Consider the following 23,052-nt stretch of genomic DNA (forward strand, 5'->3'; position numbering starts at 1 on the left):
CTCCTGTCATGAAGATGCTGCCTTCTCTCTTCAAGCCCACCTCTCTCCCACTGTACTGAGCCCTGGGCTAAGCGCATAGAGGGCTTCAGTTCCTACATGATGTTCACGGCTGCCCTGGAGAAAAGTGCTTCATGCACTCGAAAGTGGGACTTTAGTGCGGCAGATGGACAGTGGGGGGCACTGCCCCTCCACACCCGAAGGGCTGGGCTGCCAGGTTTTAGAGCATGGCATAACCCTGATGTCCTACAGTCCATCACACTGCCCCCAGATGGTTACCAGAAGATTCTCAGTATCTTCCTGGTATCCACATTAGGATGGCCAGGGCCTGCTGACCGAAGAGGACATTTTCATCCACTGGATTGAAAAAAAAAAAAATGATAGATTGACAATACCTCATGCTGATAACAGCAGGGAGTAACAGTTGCTATTGTGCTATATTCTGCACACACATTCTCTTTGGGGTCTTGTATTCCCATGTTGGCGCCTTCATTGGTTTAAACCGGACAGAGAGAATCCCATTCCCACAACTGTTCTATGCAGCTCAGATGAGGATATTTTAGTACATCCTTAGGAAATCATGACTGTGCTGCTGGAAACTGCAGCACATTTTGTAGTTACAATGCTTTTGCTGCCCCATGTATTACTATTAGTAATAACTTCATTTTACAAAGGAGGAAATGAAGACTCAGAGGTTAAGAAAGTCACTTGCTCAGAAATACCACAGCCCCCCGGGGGGGGATCTTGGAGTAAAACCTCCATATCCACACTCTTCAATCTTACCACCCAGCCCCGTGCCTTGCCCTTGTTGTCCTGCAAACCATGGCACTGTACACCACTGCAGGCCAGGAGACCCTCGGGCACAGATACTCCACAGAGAAAAACAAAACCGTGGATGTGCTCAGGGGGCTAAAGATCAAGTTCAAGAATGCAGACTGCACTGGGGGCAAGCAGGGGTGTGTGCAGAGTGGGGAGGGAAGCTGGTGGCAGGGTTGGGTTGGAGATGTCAGAGGAAGTGAAGGAGTTAGCAGGCAGACTTAAGAAGGCAGAAATGTTGACCTTGGCCAGAATCTACAAAGCCTTAAATGCCTCCCCCAGGCATCTAACTTTTATTCCCATATACAGTGGGAAGGCATCGAGAGGGTTAAAGAAGAAAGCTCCATGGTTAGACCGACACTGGGGAAGAGAGAGTTGTAGGGAGGTGCTGCAGCGGGTTAAGTACCAGGAGGGCTGACTTGGGGGCAGGATAAAGGCACTCCACGTTAGCATGGCCAGGACCTGCTGACCAAAGAGGACATTTTCATCCATCGGACTGAAAAAAAAAAGTGACAGATAGACTGACAACACCTCGTGCTGATGAGAGCAGGGAGAAACTCTCTATTCTGTGTCAAGAGGTGTAAACTGGTACCACCTTAATGGGGGGCGGGGCAATCTGAAGCTGTCTGTTAAAACTGTGTATGTCCTTGAGTCAGAAAGCCCACTTTTAAGAATCTATCCTAGAGAAGCAAAAGTGTGACTCCACTGAGATAAAAAAAGATAAGGATGTTTATTGCTGCAAGAGGAAAAAAAAAAAAAACCCCACAAAACTCAACACACTCAGAATACCCTTCAGTTTGGAATTGTTAAATAAAATACGGTACGTGTACTCCGCAGTCCTTAAAGGGAAAGAGATTCAGTGACTCATTCTGATCAGAAAAGAGGCCCATGTCTTATTGTGGAGTAAAAATACAAATTGTGAGCCAACACATGTAGCATTTTTGTGATTAAAAAAAAGTTTCGGGGCGCCTGGGTGGCTCAGTGGGTTAGGCCTCTGCCTTCGGCTTGGGTCCTGATCCCAGGGTTGTGGGATTGAGTCCCGCATCAGGCTTTATGCTCGGCGGGGAGCTTGCTTCCCCCCTGTCTCTGCCTGCCTCTCTGCCTACTTGTGATCTCTCTGTGTCAAATGAATAAATAAAATCTTTAAAAAAAAAGTTTCGTGTGCCTCTATATGTATGTTGATAATGATGTAGCTCGGACTGCAACAGGCATGGGAAGGAGCTGGTGGTGGTTCTTTCTGTGGGTGGGATTTCTGAGGTTCAGAGAGTGGTGGAGAAGAGACAATGGTCATTTTTTTGTGCCATTTAAAAGATTATTTTAAAATTTACATAGAGTAAAACTCACCTTTTTTGTTAGAGTTCTAGGAGTTTTAACAGACTTAGATTCTTGTATAAAGTCACAAATAGGTTACAGAATGTCAACACCCCAGAGAGTTCTCTAATGCTAACCCCTTTGTAGGGACCTTACCTCTACCCCTAACCCCTGACATCTACTTGTCTGTTCTGTCTCTATATTTTTGCCTCATCCAGATGTCATACAAATGGACTAATACAATTTGTAATCTTTCAAGATGGGTTCCTTTCACTTAGCATATACATTTAAGATGTTATTGTGTGTACTGACAGTTCATTCTTTTTTATTGCTGAGTAATATTCCATTGTTTGGTTGACTGAAGGATATGTGGGGTGCATCCAGTTTTGGGTGATTATGAATAATGCTGCTATAAACATTCACGTGGCAGGCTTTTGTGTGCACCTAAGTTTTCATTTACCTGGGATACTTAGATGTGGAATTGCTAGGTCACAAGGTAAGTGTATTTTTAATTTTGTAAGCAGCTGCCAAACTGTTTTCCAAAGTGACTGCATCATTTTGCATTTCCATGGGCAGTGTATGAGAGCTCCAGTTGCTCTGCATTCTTTCCAGTATCTGGTCATTCTAGCTTTTTTATTTCAGCCATTCTAATATGTAAGGATATCTCATTATAGTCTTAACTGGTGTTCCTCTAATGGCTAATGATTTTATTTTAAAGATTTTATTTATTTATTTATTTATTTGACAGACAGAGGTCACAGTAGGCAGAGAGAGAGAGGAGGAAGCAGGCTCCCCACTGAGCAGAGAGCCCGATGCGGGGCTGGATCCCAGGACTCTGGGATCATGACCTGAGCCGAAGGCAGAGGCTTTAACCCACTGAGCCACCCAGGCGCCCCTGGCTAATGATTTTGAGCATCTTTTCATGTGATAATTTGCTGTTGGTATATTTCCATTGGTGAAATATCTGCTCCCAATTCTGCCCATTTTCTAATTGTATTTTTTTGGCTTTGTACTGTTGACTTTTGGGAATGCTTTGTATATTTTAGATAAGAGTCCTTTACTGGATATGTGGTTTGCAGATATTTTCCCACATTTTGTAGCTTTTCTTTTCATCCTCTTAATGGGTTCTTTGGCAGAGCGCAAGTTTTTGGTTCTGGTGAAGTCCGATTTATCCATTTTTCCTCTTATGGATCATGTTTTGTTATCAAGTCTAAGAACTCTTTGCCTGGTCCTATGTTCCAAAGATTTTCTCCTAAAGTTCCTGAAAATTTTAGAGTCTCACTTTATATTTAACTCATTGACCCTCTTTTGAGTTAATCATGGTACATGATGTGAGACTTAAGTCAAGGTTCCTATTTTTGCTTATGGATGTTCATATGTTCCAGAACCATTTGTTGAGAAGATGAAATAAACCCATGCAAATACAGCTTTTTTAAAACAAAGGCAAAAATAATTTGCCTGAGTTTCTTGGATCTGCAAATTCATGTTTTTCAAAAATCTAGGAAGTTTCCAGTCACTATTCCTTCAGATATTTTTTTCTGCTCAAATCTTTCTCTTCTCCTTCTGAACTCCTGTGATATGAATGCTAGACGTTTTAATATTGTTCCAAAGTCTCTGAGGTTTTTTTTTTTCTTTTCACACTCAAGCTAGATATTTCCTATTTATGTGTTTTAAAGTTCAAGGGCTCATCTGTGATCCCTATTCTACTGGCTTCTTTTATTATTATTTTTTTTAAAGATTTTATTTATTTATTTGACAGACAGAGATCACAAGTAGGCAGAGAGGCAGGCAGAGAGAGAGGAGGAAGCAGGCTCCCCGCGGAGCAGAGAGCCCCATATGGGGCTCTATCCCAGGACCCTGGGATCATGACCTGGGCCGAAGGCAGAGGCTTTAACCCACTGAGCCACCCAGGCGCCCCCTCTACTGGCTTCTTTTAATGACTCTTTTATTTTTGTTACTATGTTTTCCTTTTCTAAGATGCTTTTTTTTTTTTTTATAATAGCTTCTACTTCTTTGCAGAGAATTTCTCTCTTTCCATTCATTTCAAGAGTCCTCACTCTTATTTCACAGAACATGGTATACTTTGTGCTTTCAAGTCTTTGTCTAACTTTAATTCCAGTTTCTGCGGCTAAAACAGAACACAGCAAAGCTTTGAGCCTAAAAACAGATGGTTAATAATAAATTTCATATGGTGGCTCTTACTAATATTCACAGAGAGCTTTATATTCAGGCATAAGAAGGCACAAAACAAGCAGTTTTTTTTAAAACCACAAAATCATGATTTTTTTTAAATGAACACCATTGTTAAAAATAAAAACAAATAAAAAATAACGTGTCTAATAATGCTAACGTTTGGATCACTTCAAGGTTGGCATTTGCTGATCACTTTTTTCTTAGAAAATTTTTTATGTTCTCCTGATTTCTTTTGAATTTTGAATACTTTTGGTTTGTATCCTAGATATTTTGAGTGTTATGTTGAGACCCAGTCCTGTTAAATTTTTCAAAGGTTTTGCTCTGCTGATTCTCGTGGTCTCATTCAGGTGCAACACAGAGATGAGTCCTGGGCTTCATACACATAGGTAAAGAACCCTTTCTCAGGTGTCTCCCTTCTGCGATTTCCACCCCCAAAGTTCTCTGGCTGGAAACCAGGGTTTAGCCTCTGTACTGCAGTGTGCTCTCATGACTGGGAACCCTCGGGGCAGAGTAGCAAGAGAAAGAAGCCTTTGGGACCGCCACCAGCACATCTGCCACTATGGCCACTGCTGTGGAGGGGCTGTAGCTTCATGACTGGATCTCTGCCAGGGAGCTTTCTGGAGAGCTAAAGGGCTCTAACCGTTAGGTGCTGCTATGGGTGGAGGTGGCTGCCTTTCTGCTGAGTAGGGTTGGAAGAATTAAAAGAGCTCTTCCCTAAAAGATGCCTTTAACACAGCAACCAGGATGACAGCTTCCAGTCTGCTGCTGCCACCTGCCCAGTGCAGGGATGAGAAAACCCGAGGTGTTCCACCCTGCAGGGACTGCTTTCATATATAGGGGCTTGCTGCTTAGCTGCTGGCGCTCATAGGGAGTAGGGCTAAGACCATCCAACAAACTCTGTCCTGTGGAGCTGGTACTGGGCCTGGTGGCAGTTGGGAGCAGGAGGAACGGGACTGGAGAATCACCAAGCTGGGGTCTGCTGATACCATGGTGGTAGGGCAGGGAGGTCTCCTGCAGGGAGGTCTTCAGAGTCCTATCTATCTCTCTACCCAGCACACCCACTCTTAGCCGCCTTCTAGAATTCTGACATTCACTTCCTGCATTTTGTCCAGGGTTTTAAATTTTATCAGTGGGAGATGTAGGGTGGTTTACTCCATTTTGGTCAGAAATGCAAGTTCCTTTTTACGTAGCTGTAGAAAAGCAGAATTAACAAGGTGATTTTTCTTACAATTTTTAGGCCTTTCGGTATTTTCCATATTAAAATCTTTTTTGATGGCTTGGAGATCTCTAGCTTATCTGGATAGTTGGGGGAACGGAGGAGGAAAATGATCTGGGGTGGGGGAGGTGTGGATAAACTGATTTATGAATGTTGAGATGTCAAGTCAGGTGTGCCCACAGATAGCCAGGGGCTGGATGCTATGGGTGAGGGAGTCAAGAGAAGAGAGAACTTGAGGAAACAGGTGGGAACCTGAGATGTGTTCTGTTTCAGGGCATCAAGGAGAGGCTGGAGCACTGGGAGGCAACCAAGGACGAGAAAATATATGTGGTCTGAGGGGCACAGGAATAGTGGAGAAGCAGAGGCGCATAGTGTTGACCATACTTGCTCAGGAAGGGGCTGTGAAGGGAACGATAGACCAAAAAGAAAGGCAGGCATGAATAGAGTTGGTTTTCTTTAAGAATTCAAGATATATGAACACAGTTGACCCTTGAACAACAAAGGTGTAAAGTGCTAGGGTCCATTTATTATTTTAATTAAAAAAATTTTTAGTTTTTTTAAAAGATTTTATTTATTTGACAGAAAGACAGAGATAGTGAGAGAGAGAGAGAGCAGGAACGGAGAGGAGGGGGAGAAGCAGTCTCCCCACTGAGCAGGGAGCCCCACCCGGGCTTAATCCCAGGACCCTGAGATCATGACCAGAGCCAAAGGTGGATGCTTAACTGACTGAGCCACCCAGGTGCCCTAGGGTCCATTTATATGTGAATTTTTTCAATAAATATAGTACAGTACTATAAACACACTTTCTTTCATGATTTTCTTAATAATATTTTCTTTTTGCTAGTTTACTTAATAGTAAGAAGACAGTATACAATACCTGTAACATACAAAATAATATGTTAGTTGACTGTGTTATTGATAAAGGGTCAAGAGTAGGCTATTTGTAGTTAAATTTTGGGGATTATATGTGGATATTTTCACTGCATGGGGGGCTGGTGCTCTTAACCCCCACACTGTTCAATGGTCGACTGTATTTTTTTAGCATAGTAACTCAAATGAACTTGAATTTGAGTTCCTGTCCTCCACAAAATGCCCCCAGCAGCCAAAGACAAGATGGGCATCTATCTACACTCCCCTGTGGCATCCAGCTGCCACCTGCCTCCTCAGACCGGTAAGCTCCTTGAGGATGAGGTTCACATGTTTTTCCTGACTGCCTTTTGGGAGCCAGCACAGTGCTATGTGTATGGCAGAAATACATGACATATTTGTTGCAAGAATGAATGCATAATGAGTGACCACTAGAGTCTAGAGAAAGAGGTTCAGAGACCTGGGTGTGCCACTGTTATCACCAGCCCCATGTGGACATAATGAGCTTGGACTGGAGGCTCATTATCAAATGAGGCCCCTAGGTGACAATGGCAATTTGTCCAACTATTCTCCAAAATATCCCACGTGACTGCAACTACATGAAATATGAATTACACACAGAGAAAGAAGAATGACCAGAAAGAAAAGCCAGCAGGGATAACATCTAGAAAGCAGACTCCTAAGTGGCTGTTCTTTTCTATATACTTTCTGTATTTTACCATTTTTCCACACGAAAGTCTTGAACGTCTCTAACTCTTTTGCTTAACTCATCTTGTGCTCAGAAGGGTGCTTTCTGATCTGCCATTTAGATTCTGATATGGACTATCCTACCAGGAAGATGGTAATGTCCTGCACAGATGAATAAAGTTGGTAAGCCTGGGCCATTCGCCTCCTATTAACGGTCTCCTTTGCATTGATGAGCACAAATATGGTACACCCCAACGTGGCCCCGTGAGGTCCAGCACTTAGCAAAGCTGGGCTCCTCTGTTTACTGCAACAGCTGGGGAATTCTCCCTGCCTCTCCTACTGAAGGGTTCTTCCATGTCTTCAGAGAAAGAACACAGTTTCAGAGGAAAGATAAGCAGGGGTGCTGAAGACAAAGTGCTTGGGACCCTAAGGCAGAACTGTGCACCCATCTGGGACACCTCAGTAACTAGCTTTAAGGTGCGTGCCCCTGAAAGGTGTGGCAGCCCATCTGGGAGCTCTGGGTAAAGTACCTGCTACCACAAGATAATTAACAGCAGTAATAAGGCCTCTCTGGAAAACTGAATAATACTGTTATTAAAACTTTTATTATCTGTTTTATATGAATTTAATTGCCTCCGGCAGCTATATTTTGGGAGCAATGAGGATGGCAGAAATAATAAGAATGAATTAAACCACAAGCAGATCCAGTATCTGGGAAGATACAGAGCCCGCTTTCACTAATGGGATTGACAGCACTGACTCTGCAATTCTGCTCTGGTCTACATGAGGCAGCCCCAAAACCCCAAGGTCCCAGGCAGCAGCCAAGGCCTGTCCTGATATTTGCCCCTCAAATACCAACCATACTTTGGGAGAGTTGGTGTCAAGCAGAATGAGAGTAATTCTTCCCTTCCTCTCTCTGCACTGAAATGAAAATCACTACCCCTGCCCTCAAGTAACCGGGATTCTTTCATTCTGGAATTCATCTGGATCAGTTATTTCTGTGGCTTAGAGAATGTTAATAAATAGACAAGGCAATTCTTGTACGCTATACTTTTAAGTAAAGCTGTTAACATATACTATATTGTATTTTATAAGTTAAAGAAAAAAAAATAAGGTCTTTATAGACCATTCCAGGCATTTGACAATAAACAATCCTAACTCTCACAGTCTGGGCTGAGGAAGTTATAAATTATTAATGTGTCAAGCACTGCCCTCTGAAGCTTCTTTTCCATGAACCCAAGTATCCTGTATTTTAAGTTCCATTCAGGCAGCAAGCCCCTGAGACTCATTTCAATTTCAGGCCATAAAGGTGGACGGTGCTGATGTCAGGGTTTCATCTGCACAGAGCAAACCCCCTCCTCCCTTGATATTTCAATAGGTTTTTGAAACACTCTACAATAGCTTCAATAACCTCGCTGGCAATTTGTGGAGTGGATCATCAGCTCCAGCTTGAACCTCTCCCAAAGCTCCCTCACTGATTATCCTAATGTAGCGGGGGTAGCAGCAGCAGCAGCAGCAGCAGCAAAAAATCACCACTGAGCCAAGAGGCCTTGGATCAGGAAGGCTCTTGGAGGGTGTTTTCTCGGCACTTCTGCCTAGAGCTGTCACCTTCACAACTTAAAGTACTATATATGTATATATGTATATGTATGTATACACACACACACACACACACACACACACACACACACTGCATTTTCACTCACTTCCCAGGAAGGAGGCAGAAAAGATAAGAATTTCTTTGAGCCTGTCCTTGCATTGCTTTCTGTGAGCTTACTTCCCCCTCATATGTATGCACTTTCAGGGTGTGGGGTCCCTAGAAGAACGGGATCCTACTTCCTCTGTCCCACAATGTGGTGTTTCAGTGGAGTCCTAGACTTACAGTAGCCACTTAAAACATCCTGAAAGTTTTTTTTGTTTTTTTTGTTTTTTTTTTCAAATAAAATTTGCCATGGAAAACTTCTCCTCAGGGCCTTCATCACACGCACATGTGACTCGTTTGCATAGTTTTGTTTCTGGCACACTGATTTCCATTAATAAAAGAACCCAGCAACAAAACAGTCTTCAGTTCTGCCACAAATACCCATTTCCAACAGACTGCTTGTTTCATCTCAAACACCAAAAATAAAAAGTGACAAATGTCAAAGACCTAGGAAAGTCATCTATTTTGTCTCTGCTCATTTTAAAGGACAGTTGCTTTAGAAGATTCTTACATACTGCCCCAACCTTCACACCATCTCTTTTTTGGGACAGGAAGTTAACGCCCACCCCGAGGGGGCTCCCCTTTTACCAAAGGCTTGTGACTCCAATAAATGGGATGCTTCCCCCATGAGGCTGGGCCACGTGAGTCTGATTACTAAACAGGGAAAAAAAAAAAATCCTCCTGGGGGCAAGGAAGGGGGTGGTAGGTCATAAGGACACTCAGTGACAGAGAAGCCAGAAGCTTCATTTCTCACCAAGAAGTGGTATAGGCCTGGGGGTACCTCCATCTGTCAGAGTACCCATATCCCAGGATTCTGGAGCTCACTGAGTTTCTGAGGGAAGAAACGGAAGGGGCATCTGAGTGATTCCCTGGAGGGCCCACCTCCTCTCAGGGAGTAGCTGTGACATGTTTTTCCATCTTCCTGACTTCTCTGAACTGCTGCAGAATCCTATTTGCTCCCCCCTTCTTCAGTTTCTAACTCTTGACCAAACGTGTTAGTGGTACCATGAGGAATTCTGATTTTTAATCTCAGTTCCCCTGCAAGGTTTTCACCCCAAGCGCTGACATACTCCGTGGACGTGGGATTTGCCCAGGGCCCTGCCCCTACCCCACCTCGACTTCGGCTCTTACCAGCTGCCCTGTGCGTCGACCGCGTCTCGGCCATCCGGCTGTCCCGCCTGGAGTCCGGGGGCGGCACGACCTTCGCAAGCTCGCTGGGACCGGTGTCCGGGGGCGGCAGGGGGCGACTGTGCAGCAGCGGCTTCCTGGGCAGGGGAGGCTTGGCGCTGAGCGGCTCCGAGGGTCGGGCCTTCCCCTTTCCCGGCTCGTGCGGGGACCGTGCCCCTCGAGGGGAGGGGGCCTTCGCGGCCGGACATTTCTCGTCTTTGGGGAGCAAAGCCAACCCCCCTTTTTCTAACCGGATTTCAGCGCTGTATCTCTTTACCCCTCTGACTTCGACAGAGGACGCCTCCCGGTGCTTGAAGGACAGAGAGGTGGAGCGCAGCTTGACGGGGAAGGGGCCTCTGTCGTCGCCCGAGGGCGGCTCGCGGGCGGCCGGGCAGGGGTCTCCAGGGGCGTCCCGAGGGGTCCGGCCCGGCCCGGCCGCCGTGTCCCCCGAGTCCCGAGAGGCGCCGCTGCCGCCTGCCATCGCGGGTTTCCCGCCGTGGGGCTCGGGGGCCGAGCGCAGGTCGTCGAGCGCAGCCTCGCTCCTCCACACCAGGCTGCTCTTCAGAAGCGGCAGACGGCCGGCCGAGGGGCCCGCGGGGCCGCCGCGCTCCAGCACGCGGGCGCCGCCCGATCGCGGCCACGCGCGGCCCGACGACACCGAGAACTTCACGGCCCGCAACTCGCTGCCTCCCCGCTCCACCTTCCGCTCCGGCGCCAGTCTCTCGGGACCCCCCTGTGGCTCCGCGGGTTCGACCCTGGGCTGCTCGGCGGGGGCGGCCTCTCCGTCCAGGGGACGCGGAGCGGGCTCCTCTGCGGGCGACTCGCAGGCGGGCGGCGCGCTGGGGCCCGCGCTGACCGCGGGGGCCTTGTGCTTCAAGCAGCTCTTGGGGGCCGGCGGGCTTGGGGCGGGGGCCTCGGGAGATCCCTTCCCTGCTCCCTCGGGCTCGGGCTCAGGCTCGGGCTGGGGCTGGGGCTGGGGCTCGGGCACTTCCAGCGTCAGCTCCCCCTCCTTCTGGACACTTGGGTCTGGCCCCTCTGAACCAGCGGGAGTCTCCGAGGTGGTCGCAGCGTCAGTCTCGGGAGGTGTCGTGTCCTCCTCAGGGATACAGGGAGATAACCGAATCTCCACGTCTGCGGAAGCGCAGACCACCTCCTCAGCCGGTTCCCTGGCTAGGAGACACGTGCTTTCCAGAGACACTTCGTCCCTCTGGTTTTCACTGTCGGGAGTATGGTGTGGGGAACCTTCCGGCAGAGAGAGAGACTCGGGGCAGGGGGCCGGGCCTGACACGGGCTCGGTGACCTCGGGGGTGGCCGGGCGGCTTGAGGGGTTATCCCCAAGAAAGCTCTCCTCCTCCTCCTCAGCGCTGGCACTGAGGGCTGGGCAGTGCTGCAGGCGCGCCCGCCTAGCGCGCGGTCCCCCAGGCTGCAGCGTGCCGGCTGGCGCCCCGGGCTCTGGGCTTCTGTCCAGTACCGCATCCTGCTGTGCTGAACTGGGGCTCTCTTCTGTGTTGACTCTGGGTAATGACTTCTCCTCGTATTCCTCTTCCTCTGGGGTACAGGTCAGATCACTAAGGGATTCAGACTGTGCTCGCTTGCAGGAATAAAGAGGACAAAAAGACAGCATTATTATGTCGAATATTAGGAAGCCTATGACCTTTCCATTTTGCACAAGATTTAATATGGTTTAAAGGAAGCAGTGTGTCTCTTAAGCTGGCACCTAAGCAGACATTCACACATGGTGTCTCTTCTTAATCCTCCCCTTACCCATCTCTTTGGAAACTTGCCTTCCAAGTTCAGCTTTCAGCAGAACAGTGGTGGCTATGCCCTGAAAGTAGATACTGCTTAAGACTCTAGTGACTGGGAGCGCCTGGGTGGCTCAGTGGATTAAGCCTCTGCCTTTGGCTCAGAGAGAGCCAAAATGTGGGATAGAGCCCCACATAGGGCTCTCTGCTCAACAGAGAGCCCGCTCCCACCCCCCCACTTGTGATCTCTCTCTGTCAAAAAAAAAGATTCTAGTGACTGAACTACAAAACCGGCGGACACTACTCTAAAATATGAAGCAAAGGGGATCAAATAAGCTGGGGGTCTGCCATGCTTTGCACTCTACACCTATTATTTTACTTACTCTTGATTCATCACAGTAAGGAAGGATTATTTCCTTTTTGCACTTGAAGAACTGGGAGCTCAGAGAGGGCCACACCTTGGTCAAGATTGAGCTTATTAGCTCAGCTGAAAAGCTGGTGCTCTCTCCATGACCCTGTGGTGCCAAGAGCTTGTTTCCCAGCTCAATGCTCTCTCTCCAGGGATGGGCCCCATGGTAAAGGGAGACTGGTTTGCCTAAAGGATGATTCTTATCACCTCAAACACAGTCAAGGGCAAACCACATCTTGTAAGGTAACATCCCCAACCATAGCTGATGGATAAAGTCCAAACTTTTCAGCTTAATTAAAAGTCTTATATTCTCCGGTCTTAAATTATTTCTCCCAATCCCTGCTCAGGTCAAGCCGGGTCCGCACTACTTAATATGCCAGCCTCTGGGCCAAGTGAGTGGACAGTCCTCTGTCCCCGCACCTCCAGGGTGTTCCACCAGGAGCCCCCCAAGAACAGTCTCAGATTCCACTCCTATAAGAAGGAGTCTTGCCTCCTTCCCTGCAGCTTATGGTGTCCCTCTTTTCCTGAAGCCCTATTGGCTTGACAATTAAATACTGCCTTGTATTTTTCTTCTGAAAAGTGTCTGTAATTTAAATTTAGTCCAACTTCCTCCTTGCTGTACCAAAGTCAGTCACTGCTCACTCAGGAAGGAGAAGAGACCAAGATAGTCATGAATTATTCAAAAATACTATGAGAAAATGACCAAAAGCTTGAGGGTGTTGAGGTCACTCTTTTTAAAAAAAAGTTCAGGACATTAGAAACACTTCGATCTTCTTGGGAAAAAAAAAAAAAAAAAAAAAAAACTTCAGGACAGCAGACCTCCTTTCCTTTATGTTAAGAAATGTGCAGGAGTGTTTGTGTTAGGTTTTTGTTGTTTGCTGGTGCTATTTTAACATTTGTTGTTTGCCGGTGCTATTTTAACATCTTCCAGCTGGCCTCTGCTTGCTAACAGAACACAGGATAACTAGGGTGTTTGCGACAATACCTTAGCTAATTCTTGCCAAGGTGCACAGCCCTATGCCCCTGGATTGGAAAAAACGAAGATGTGCAAAGAAATCTACAGAAGAATTTTCAAAAGCCGCAGGTTCAAAAGGTGTCACTGGCCTTCTGCTACTACAGGAGATCACCTATGTTGAAACCTGTTTAGGATGTGGGTCGCGTTTTAAAACTGTCACAACCCTCGCAAAAGGAGCGGAAAGCTGAGAAGCAGGCCCAGCTGGGCATATCCCACCTTGAGCCACCAGAAGCTACAAGGAGGTGACAGTCAAGGGCTGGGCAGGATGAAGGCAGCATGGAGTGTGGACTTGGGACACTGAACAGAGGCTCTGCAGGGAGCAAAGGGGCTTCTGACTCAGCCTGGGCTCAAGTCCTGGGTCCAGCAGGAAGGCTGCACACACCTGCTCCATCTCCACCGCGGCTGCCCCTCCCCTCCCCCTCTGGGCCCTCACAGCAGCTTCACACCCTGCAACCGTCTGGAGGAAGCGAGAGTGGAGGACCCACTGCTCAGCCGGCACCAAAATGGAGACGGTCATGGCTGCCTGCTCATCAACCTCCTCTCACCAGAAAGAGTGAGTTTCGGGGCAGCAACTGTGTCATCTCTGGGCAGAGGACACTGCTGAGAAGTAGCGTCAGTCTCTGAGACCCAGAATTCGTAGTTGGTAGCTTTGTCAGCCACAGCCTGGCGCTACTCATATCATCGTGCTGCTCCCACTAAAAGAGAATTAATATTCCCTGCTCCTGGCACTGCTGGGGCGGGGATGAGGACTGGCCAGGGGCAAGGTGCTGGAGTAAACGTTCAGTTCACAGGCATCTGCTTCAGGCACGTCAGAGCCCCACACAGGCCCTGCTCCTGAGAGCAGGATAAAATGCTGAGATAACAGCCAGCTTTTGTCTTTTGTGTGTTTCTCTTTCCCGACCTCTGCTCTGGTGGGGCAGAAGGATGCAGCCAAATGCACTCTTGGAAGTGTTTTTCCAACTGGTAATAAATATCATGGTCTTAATAGCCAAGGTTGGTTTGTTTTTTAACTGTGTCAAGATGGAGTTTTTAAGGCAAGAAAAGCCTGGCCCGCCCCCTTTTTTCTCTAGAGCTCCAAAGATTCAGAGCCTGGATGGTGTCAGGTAGAGGGTTCGCCCCCCCACCCCCATGACAGAGCTGGAAGGTTGGAAGGTGCCTGGCCAGGCTGGACAGCTGTTCTGCCCAAAGGGAGGACAGAATATGGACGGCGGCAGGAAGAGTCTAAGGGGGAGACTCAGAGAGAGATGCCTGAGTGGGAGCAGCAGTGAAAATGGGGAGGCATAAAGAAACCTCAGATGTTATGGGGGATCAGAAAAGCGGGGGAAACTTGAACCTCACTGTTCAGTGAAATCGGAAGGAACCCTGACCTCTGCAGAAGTCTCCAGGGTTCCAGGGGGCCAGTGTGGCAGCTCAGTCTCACGCTGGGAGCAGAACAGGAATGCAGGAAAGCACCCTGATCCCCAAGAGGGGCCAGAGTACCAGGAAAATCTTCATGGTTGGGAGGAAGGACCTCACAACCAAAGGGCAAAGGGTGCTATGAACACTGAAGGACAGAGGCCTCCACCTTAGGGCCCAACAGTGACAATGGTGACCACTAGCCAGACACCTCTGCCCAGTCAAAAACTGAAGGGTTTTAATCCCTACCAAGAAGGGAAAGCAAAGGAGAAGGGAGGATATGTAAATGACAGTGTTTAAATCAAGAAATGTTTACCCAGAATGCCTAAATCAGAATTTCTGTTATTCTAAAAAAAAAAAAAAAAAAAAAAAATGGGGTTTGAGGACTAAGTCAAGCTGAAACATGGCAAGGTACAGCGCTGTCCAATGGAGAGCAAGAGAGGATGCTGCATTTCCACCTGGAGTATGAGTCGAGCTTCCCTCTGCCACAAAGTCCTGGCCAGGCTGTGGCTGGCCCTTTGGTTGTGAGGTCCCTCCTTCCAACCATGAAGATTTTCCTGGTACTCTGACCCCTCTTGGGGATCAGGGTGTTTTTTGCCATGGCAAAAGACATCCCCATGGGAATAAAGCCCAGACTTGAGACCAGAGGGAGCTGGCTCTGTCCCTGCCCTGTGGCTCCACTCAGCATGAGGACAGGCAGGTTGGTTACTGGTCCCAGCCAAGTCCCACAGCATCAAGCCTTTAAATGTAAATGTGTTGGGTGTGCGAGCATTTACACAAGTACCCTAGTGACCAGCTTGCACAAGAACACATTAGCCTGGGTAACCACAGCCAGGTTCTCTTCTCGTGTTAGTCTCCTCTAAAGTCACCCCTGCTGGCAGGTGTTTAAAAAGCACCTTCCACATGCCCAAAGGAAAACCTACTATCCCTAGCTGAGCACCTAGCTTGTCCGGGGCCTTTCATCACCCTACAATCTGGTCTCCAGGGAAGGAAGGAGAGAATGTTGGTCTGTGGGCAAGTCTTTCTCAGCACTGTCATTTTCTGTGGCCAGGCTGGCCCCACACCCTGCTCTCAGCTCCTCCAGGGCGGAGACATTGTGGTAACCACTGGGCAGCAGAGAAGGCAAGGATCTTATGTGGACCTTTAACACACTATGAATCCAAAGCACTCCATGAATGAGTTCTTGGCTCTTAGAACTATGAGTCGATGACTACACAGGCAGCATGCCTGGGGGTGTGGGGGGGGGAACTTCTGTCCTCACAGGGGCACAAACCCCACACTACTAAGTAGATCCTTGCCCAAGGCAGGCATTTGAGCTAGTGTGTCAGCTTATCTGTCATTGTTCATTCCCTCATTCATTCATCCGTTCAACAAATGTACACTAAATGCCAGCTGTGCAGCTAGCACTGCTCTAGAGGCCGGAGAGGGCTGGGGTGAGGGCTCAGGAAGACTGGTAACAGGAACACCTGGGTGGCTCAGTCGGTTAAGTGTCTATCTTTGGCTCAGATCATGATCCCGGGCTTCTGGGATCGAGTCTCACATTGGGCTCCTTGCTCCAGGGGAGCCTGCTTCTCCCTTTGCTTCTGTTCCCCCTGCTTGTGCTCTCTCTCTGACATATAAATAAAATCTTTAAAAACAAAAAACAAAAATACTGGCAGTAAACAAGTGAGCACACACACACACATTTACTAACATCACTTCTGCGTGTGGCCAGGGCTATGAAGAAAGGGACTGTGCTGGTCGGAAGGTGGGGCTGCTTTCCAGAGGGTGGTCAGGTGAGCCTTTCTGGGGAGAGGACCTCTGAGCTGAGACCCAAAGACAGAAGGAGCCAAACAGGAGGAGAGTGTCTCAAGCCGTGGATACAGCAGGCATCAGGCCTGAGGCCAGAGACAGCTCTGGAGGCTACAGCGTGTTGAGAGAGAGGGAGAATAAGAGGAAGTCTAAGAGGTAGGTAGGGCCTGGTTGTTCCAGGCCTGGAGTGCGGACCTTATGCTGACCTTACCCTGCCATGGGAAGGCAGGGGCCCCACAGTGCATGGTGGCTTCACAGGCGATGTTGCAGAACCAATGAACAGATGGCATGTTTATGCAGGGAAGAGACCTACGTGATGTACATTGAAAAAGAGGAGCAACTCCAGCTCCTGCAGATGGTCCCACTGATCATGGGGGTTTCTTACAAGGGGCATGTGACCCTGAGAAGAGAGAGGCCACGGTGGGAGGGTGTGGGGGTGGGGGCGACCAGGCCTGTGCAGCCTGCCTCTGCATGTAGGAAGAAGCCCCATTACCGAAGACAGCCGCCTCATTTTGCTGGACCGTTGGTTGCGAGGCTTAACCAGGAGCTTGTGCTTAGCTGCAGAGTTGTCCAGGCAGGAGGAGAATTCTGGAGGGTAATCGAAATCAGCCACGGGAGCCGTGCTGCTGTCCGAGGTGCGGGGGGAGATGCCGGCATCGCTTGCCTGCCTGGAGAAGAGCTGGTCCGGAGACTGTGGCCGGGATGAGGAAACTAAAGACACCTTCATGGGACAAGGAGCAAGCAGGCCAGGCATTAACTTTTCAGTATGAAATGGGTCCAGCCAACATATCAGCTCCCTTCTTTTATCGTGCTCAGTCTTCCCACGCCATCTCTGGGCTTTACATGGAGGGACAGACCTACACCTTGACTCTCAACAGGGAGGACTCTAGGGGACTTCCTTAGAAAGGAGTTTTAAATGTTGGGCCAACCCCTACAAACTTCTCACTCATTTCCATGGCCATGCAGAGAGCCTGCATTCCGGGCAGCCTCGGTGAGACAACTCTGCCTTCACCCTTCCAAGCAGGTACAGGCACTTCTGTCAAGAGCCTCTTTCTCTGCTGAGACAGACCCACCTGATCTAAGAGCAGGCGTGCTCCTGCCTCTGGAAGCCGAGAGTGTGGCCCAGAGGTGGTTTTACAGGCTGGAGCAGAGGATGGGCAGAGCCCATCAACCCAGCAGCCCATCGCTGCAGCTGCATTTGTTCTTTCCAGAAGGTTTCTGTATCTTCATGTGTTCTCCTGCAGAAATCTGGTGTGACAGATAGTTTGCTAGCTTACACCTCAGCAGCGAGGCACTGACAGTCAGTCAAGGGCAAAAGCGCTGCCAGAGAGAAAGGGGACTTTGGTAGTCACCCAGAAGAATGACGGTAGCATGCTCTTGCCCGCCCACTGAACTTGGCCATCCCTTCACTGAGTGAGGTCTCAGTGGGTTCTACTGCAAAGAGGTTTATCAGCATGAAGAGGCGGAGGAGGGTACCCAGTGGGCACCCATGAGCAAATGTAACGTGCACAGAAGCAGGGTGCAGAGAGAGAATCCGAGAGGTGCTGGGCTTTAGTTATAACCCTGCCCCCTGCTTCTATTCTGTATGGTGCTCAGCATTCGTGTCAAGTTTACCTTTTTCTCCCAGTGTTGTTCATCTTCCATTTTGTATGTACACACACAACAAATGTTACCACTGTAACCGCTTCTAGCCATACGGTTCAGTGGCAGTAACGACATCCTGTTGCTGGGCAACCATCTATAGAACTTTTTCTCTCATAAAACTGAAAGTCTGTGCCCACTAAACAACTCCCCATTGCCCTCTGCCCCCCAGACGCTGCAACCACCATTCTACTACCTTCTATCTCTATGACTCTGACTACTCTAGGTACCTCACATTAAGGGGAATCATACAGGATTTGCCTGTTTTTGTCTCGCTTGTTTCACTTAACATAACGTTCACCCATGTTGTAGCCTGGGTCAGACTCCCCTCCCTTTACAAGGCTGAAATATATTCCACTGTATGTAGATACCACACTTTGTTTATCCGTTCACCCATCAATGAATGATGCAATAAAGCAATGTGGTTGCTTCACATTCTAGCTAGCATGAATAACGCTGCTGTGGACATGCGTGTACAAACACCTCTCCAACAACTGGCTTTCAGTTCTTTCAGTTATATATCCAGAAGCGGAACTGCTGGATCATACAGGGGTTCTATTTTTAATTTTTTGAGAACCTCCATACTGTTTTTTCCACAGTGGCTGCACCATTTTGCATTCCCACCAACAGTGCACAGCAGCTCCAATCTCTCCACATCCTTGCCAACACTTGTAATTTTCTACTTCTTCGATAGGAACCATCCTGGTGGGTGCAATGTGGTGTCAAGCTTACATTTTAACCTAAGCCCACAATTTTAGGCATTTCACAATGATTTAGTAAGCCCCCGTGAAGATGGTCTCCTCGGGAAGGAGGCAGCAAACAAGACGTGGGTAGTGGGCAGACTCCCAGCGGCCTGGGTACATGTTGCTCAGTTTCTTTTCCACAACCCTGGAGCCCCACACAGAGCAGGTTGCAATAGCTTCTGCTAAACTAGGGGACCCTAGAAGAATGTCACTGTTAGGGAGACAAGCTGATGCAGGGACTGTCCCTGCAAGGGAACTTCCTCAGAGAAATGTATTTTCCCTCTTAACAGAAAGGTGTCTCATATATTCTCCTGCAAGTATGAAGTTTATTTCTGCCAAATGGGGGAAGACTATTACTACAATGAGGGGAAAAGGGTAATAAGTGGACATAATCTATTTTAATTCTCTTGTTTCAGCTACATGGGTTCTTACGGGAATAAAGCAAGACAAATTATTAAAAAAAAATAAATAAACCACAGGACAAGACTCCCGGCTTCCTCTGTGCCTGTGGCTTTGGCTTCTACTGTTGTAGCTGATGACTCAGTAAGTCACCCAAGATTGGACAGGTGACGCCTCTCCCAGGTGTCCTCCCTGAGGGTCACCATTAGAATGGGTGCATTCCAAAGGTCATAAAGAATCCATCATTTCCACCCTTGTCCAGAGGAACTATATGTATATACACATGGTAAAATTTGGGGCTTTGTTTTCCTGACTGTGTGGGACTTAAGAGAACAGAAGAACAGGCCAGATGAGCTGCTTCTGCAAATGCAGTGACTCCCAGGTGAGAATGATTATGCCTTCTGTGAGGACATGGGCTTTGGTCACCTTTCTATAAACGCAAAGAATGAACCTTCCCTGCCTCCTCTCCACTCAGGTGCCCGGCTCGTGCACCACCTGAGCAGCTGATCCTGGGCTCAGGCCCATTCCAGCCCTGAGAGGGTCGCGGGTGCAATCTGGCAATGGGCTTAACTTCACAGAAACTCTGACCACAGTGACTTCTGTCCCTGCAAAATGCCTGCACTGGCTGTCACGGCTGGTCTTTCCTGCTAAGGCACCCAACTCTCACTTCTCAGTCTTTGTGGTCATTCCGAGAGCTCTTGGGGCCTGAAAAGACCAACGCCTTTCTGACTCAGGAGAATTACGCATCCTGTCTTTGATCAGTGCAGCAACTCTGTGAGGTAAGATAGGACAGGGCAGGAAAGCTGACCTGTGTTTTTAATCTGTGGGCTGGAACCATTCCCATTTGCACTGCTTGCTCCCAATCACCTGGTTTGTCCTGAAATCTGTGCTTCTGGATGATTCTGGAAGTGAATGATTTAAAAAGTCTAGCAGGTGGCCAGCCTTTCATTGGAGGAATGGGACTCAAACAGGAAAATGGCCTGCGGTTCACGGGCTTTTCCAGGGGTGGCCCTGGGTGACAGCTGCTTTACAGTGTTTGTCCTCAAATAGAGGGGCTCAGCCAACAAGGTGTGGGCTGAGGCTTGTGCACATGAAGCAGGGCCGGTGGGTCCTTTCTGGGAAGGAGGAGCCTGTTGGCTTCGCATCCCCAGCTGAGGGCAGGGGAGGCACTGACCTACCAGATCTCACATAATCCTCTCTAAAACCCTCTGAGGACATGGATACATTTCTGCTAGAGCCTATGCTGTGTCTCCCCATGTGACACCTGCCCTCATCTCCCGGGACAGCTTGCCAGCTGGCCACCTCTACCCGGTGCTTTCTACTTAATGGCAGGACACTTAGCAGATGGCTAGTTGGATGTCATTTTACCTTAAAACTCGCCAAATAAAGTTTTATTCATTGTCACTTCATGTTTGGTAATGAGATTTTAAAAATAATTCTAGGCATTTCCTGAAAAACTCATTCCATCAGAAAATACAACCTTGGCAGTACCATGAGATACTTGTTACTGGAAACATTTTACCACAATAATCTTCATTAAGTTTCTCTATCATATATGTGGGCCTGGGCCTGCTTCAGGAGTCACAACAGGAAAAAATGAAATAGCCCACAATCCCATCCTTTGGGGATTTAGGGTACCATTATATCAAATATCACATGTTATATGAAGACATTTTAAAGGGTGCCCTGTTTCCCCCAGTCCACTGTGCCCAAGAAACTTTCAGGGCATTAAATATGATCGCTGTGTCTTCAAAACCATTATAACAAAGATTACACAATTTTTTTTTTAAGTCTTAAAGGCTCCAATTTTAGTTTCCTATTACCCAATTAATGAAATTACCTAGTTAATGAAATCTCAGAACCTTGTTTTTTCAGCAACATGACCAGGGATGCTGAGAAGGATGAGGCTAGCCCTGCCCGGTGAGAGGAGCCCCCACGCAGCTAACTATGTATTCTGTGCACTGTGGTGCTTTGCAGGTTCAGCGTTGGGCTCATGCCTTAATGAATGGAACTAAAACCTACTTGTTCTCCTGTACGGTCCCAGCTAAAGGCAGAGAGAGCCAGAGAACTGTGGGATGGAGTGAGGGCAAACCAGTCCACTATGGCTTCTAAGAGTTGTCTCTCCAGGGGTGCCTGGGTGGCTCAGTGGGTTAAGTCTCTGCCTTCGGCTCAGGTCATGATCTCAGGGTCCTGGGATTGAGCCCCACATCGGGCTCTCTGCTCAGGGGAGCCTGCTTCTCTCTCTCTCTCTGCCTGCCTCTCTGCCTACTTGTGATCTCTGTCTGGTTTGTCTGTCAAATAAATAAATAAAATCTTTAAAAAAAAAAAAAGAGTTATCTCTCTAGCACGTGGCCCTGAAACTTTCAACATCCCATCTGCCCCTGAGGCTGGAGAGGCGGACGCTGCACATCTCAGACTACGAGATGGGTCTGCCACGTGACAATGGAGTTCGCCATTGCCTGCTGACCTTCCCCTCCAGGAGTTTAAGGGTTGGCTTGAAACCCATCAAACAGGCCAAATAATCCTCCTTGTCTTCTCCTCCTTCTCTTCAACATGGGAGAACAGCTCACTGCCTTCAGACCCTGCTCACGGAACAAGCAGGGACAGGTTCACCTTAGAGCAGAATTCTGGAGAGAACAATTCTCCAGCCAGCTCTGAGCGAACTCCCAAGCCTGGGGCCTACTTAGGTGTAGTTACACCACAGTCCTTCCTCTGGCTTTCATTAGTGATGCTCGGGGGACCCACAACTGCACCCGAGTTAGAGAAATATTCTTTCCCCTGCCTTTGCCTGGGGGCTTCTGTTGTCCAAGCTGAAGTGACTGCTGACGTATTACAGAGTGGCTCAGAATCTACAAGATGGTGGTTCAAGATGAATCTGCGAGATTCCCAGTGAACAGGCCTTCACTAGGGCACAAGCCAGAGCTCCAAGAATGCACCGGGCAGGGGAGTGGCTATAAAGCATGGACTCTGGCCTTGGTTTTTCAAGTGTGAGCAAAACACATGTAACTCCAATTCTATCCACCCCTCAGCAGGGCTGGTCTAAAGGGAAAATGATCATTTATGTACAAGCACAGCCTATGGGCTTAAGATGGCAGCACCACGAGCAGGGTGACTTCCTCAGGGCGCAATTCTTCATCCTGTTTCCTAATGGGGAAGGCTGTTATCCACAATCAGCTCCCCTGCCCTGCTGAGGTCATAGATACCCCTCCTGCTTGTCAAACTTCCCCCGTTGCCCTTTTTTCCAGCAGCACACTACCGCATTCTAGCCCTAGACCAACAGGTTCTCATGGTCCTAAACTAAGATCAGAGAGTCCAGATTTAAGTCACGTATGTTCACCACTCCCTCTCCCTCCAGCCAGATATCATGACAACAGAAAATAGACATAAAGGTGTTTCCCTTCTTTCAGATGGGATGCCTGGTCTGGTCATCTGCTCAGGCAGGAAAAACCAGGTAGAGGACTGATTGTATCAGATTTGTAACCATTACAAAAAAAGTTACCAAAAACGTATCTCCTGACAAGATGGACATCTCTGCTCAAATAATGGAAACAGCCCAAGACTGTGCACTCCACTGACCTGGTCTGGAATACCACCTGGCCATACAGACCATGGGACTCTTACAGGAGCACACGGGGGCCACCAGAGCGCACCCCCACCCTCAGTGCCCTCTGAAGTGGGTGCACGCCAAGCCATGAGGTGGCCCAGGTTTCACTTGCCTTTATGGTTGTGCCAGGACCGATGTCAGGTAGCAGGGACATCTCTGGGGGGCTCCTGGGTAGACCGTCGTCCTCAGAACTCATGCCCGTGTCATCTCCCCGCTTGGCAGGAAGGCTCCCCGGAGGAGGTGGCGGCCCCATTTTCACATTACACTGTATTTTTAGCTAGATTGTAATAAAGAACATTTGCTCTTATTTTCATCTGCAACTTTTTAATCAACAAATCTTCCTGCTCCGATTCATTT

General features: G+C 48.3%; 1 protein-coding gene across 5 annotated transcripts in view; it reads right to left on the bottom strand.

The window, feature by feature from the left end:
* The window catches only part of CRACDL (CRACD like), a 133,965-nt gene that overhangs the window by 15,008 nt on the left and 95,905 nt on the right, over nucleotides 1-23,052 (bottom strand). For all 5 annotated transcript variants that reach the window (XM_045980116.1, XM_045980120.1, XM_045980115.1 and 2 more), the window contains exons 5-7: nucleotides 22,808-22,972; nucleotides 16,802-17,029; nucleotides 9,921-11,547 (exon numbers count right to left, since the gene is read on the bottom strand). In XM_045980116.1, coding sequence (XP_045836072.1) covers nucleotides 9,921-11,547; nucleotides 16,802-17,029; nucleotides 22,808-22,972 — 2,020 coding nt within the window. The remainder of the gene's footprint in view (nucleotides 1-9,920; nucleotides 11,548-16,801; nucleotides 17,030-22,807; nucleotides 22,973-23,052) is intronic.

The sequence above is a fragment of the Meles meles genome, chromosome 16, assembly GCF_922984935.1.
Source record: "Meles meles chromosome 16, mMelMel3.1 paternal haplotype, whole genome shotgun sequence".
Classification (NCBI taxonomy): domain Eukaryota; kingdom Metazoa; phylum Chordata; class Mammalia; order Carnivora; family Mustelidae; genus Meles; species Meles meles.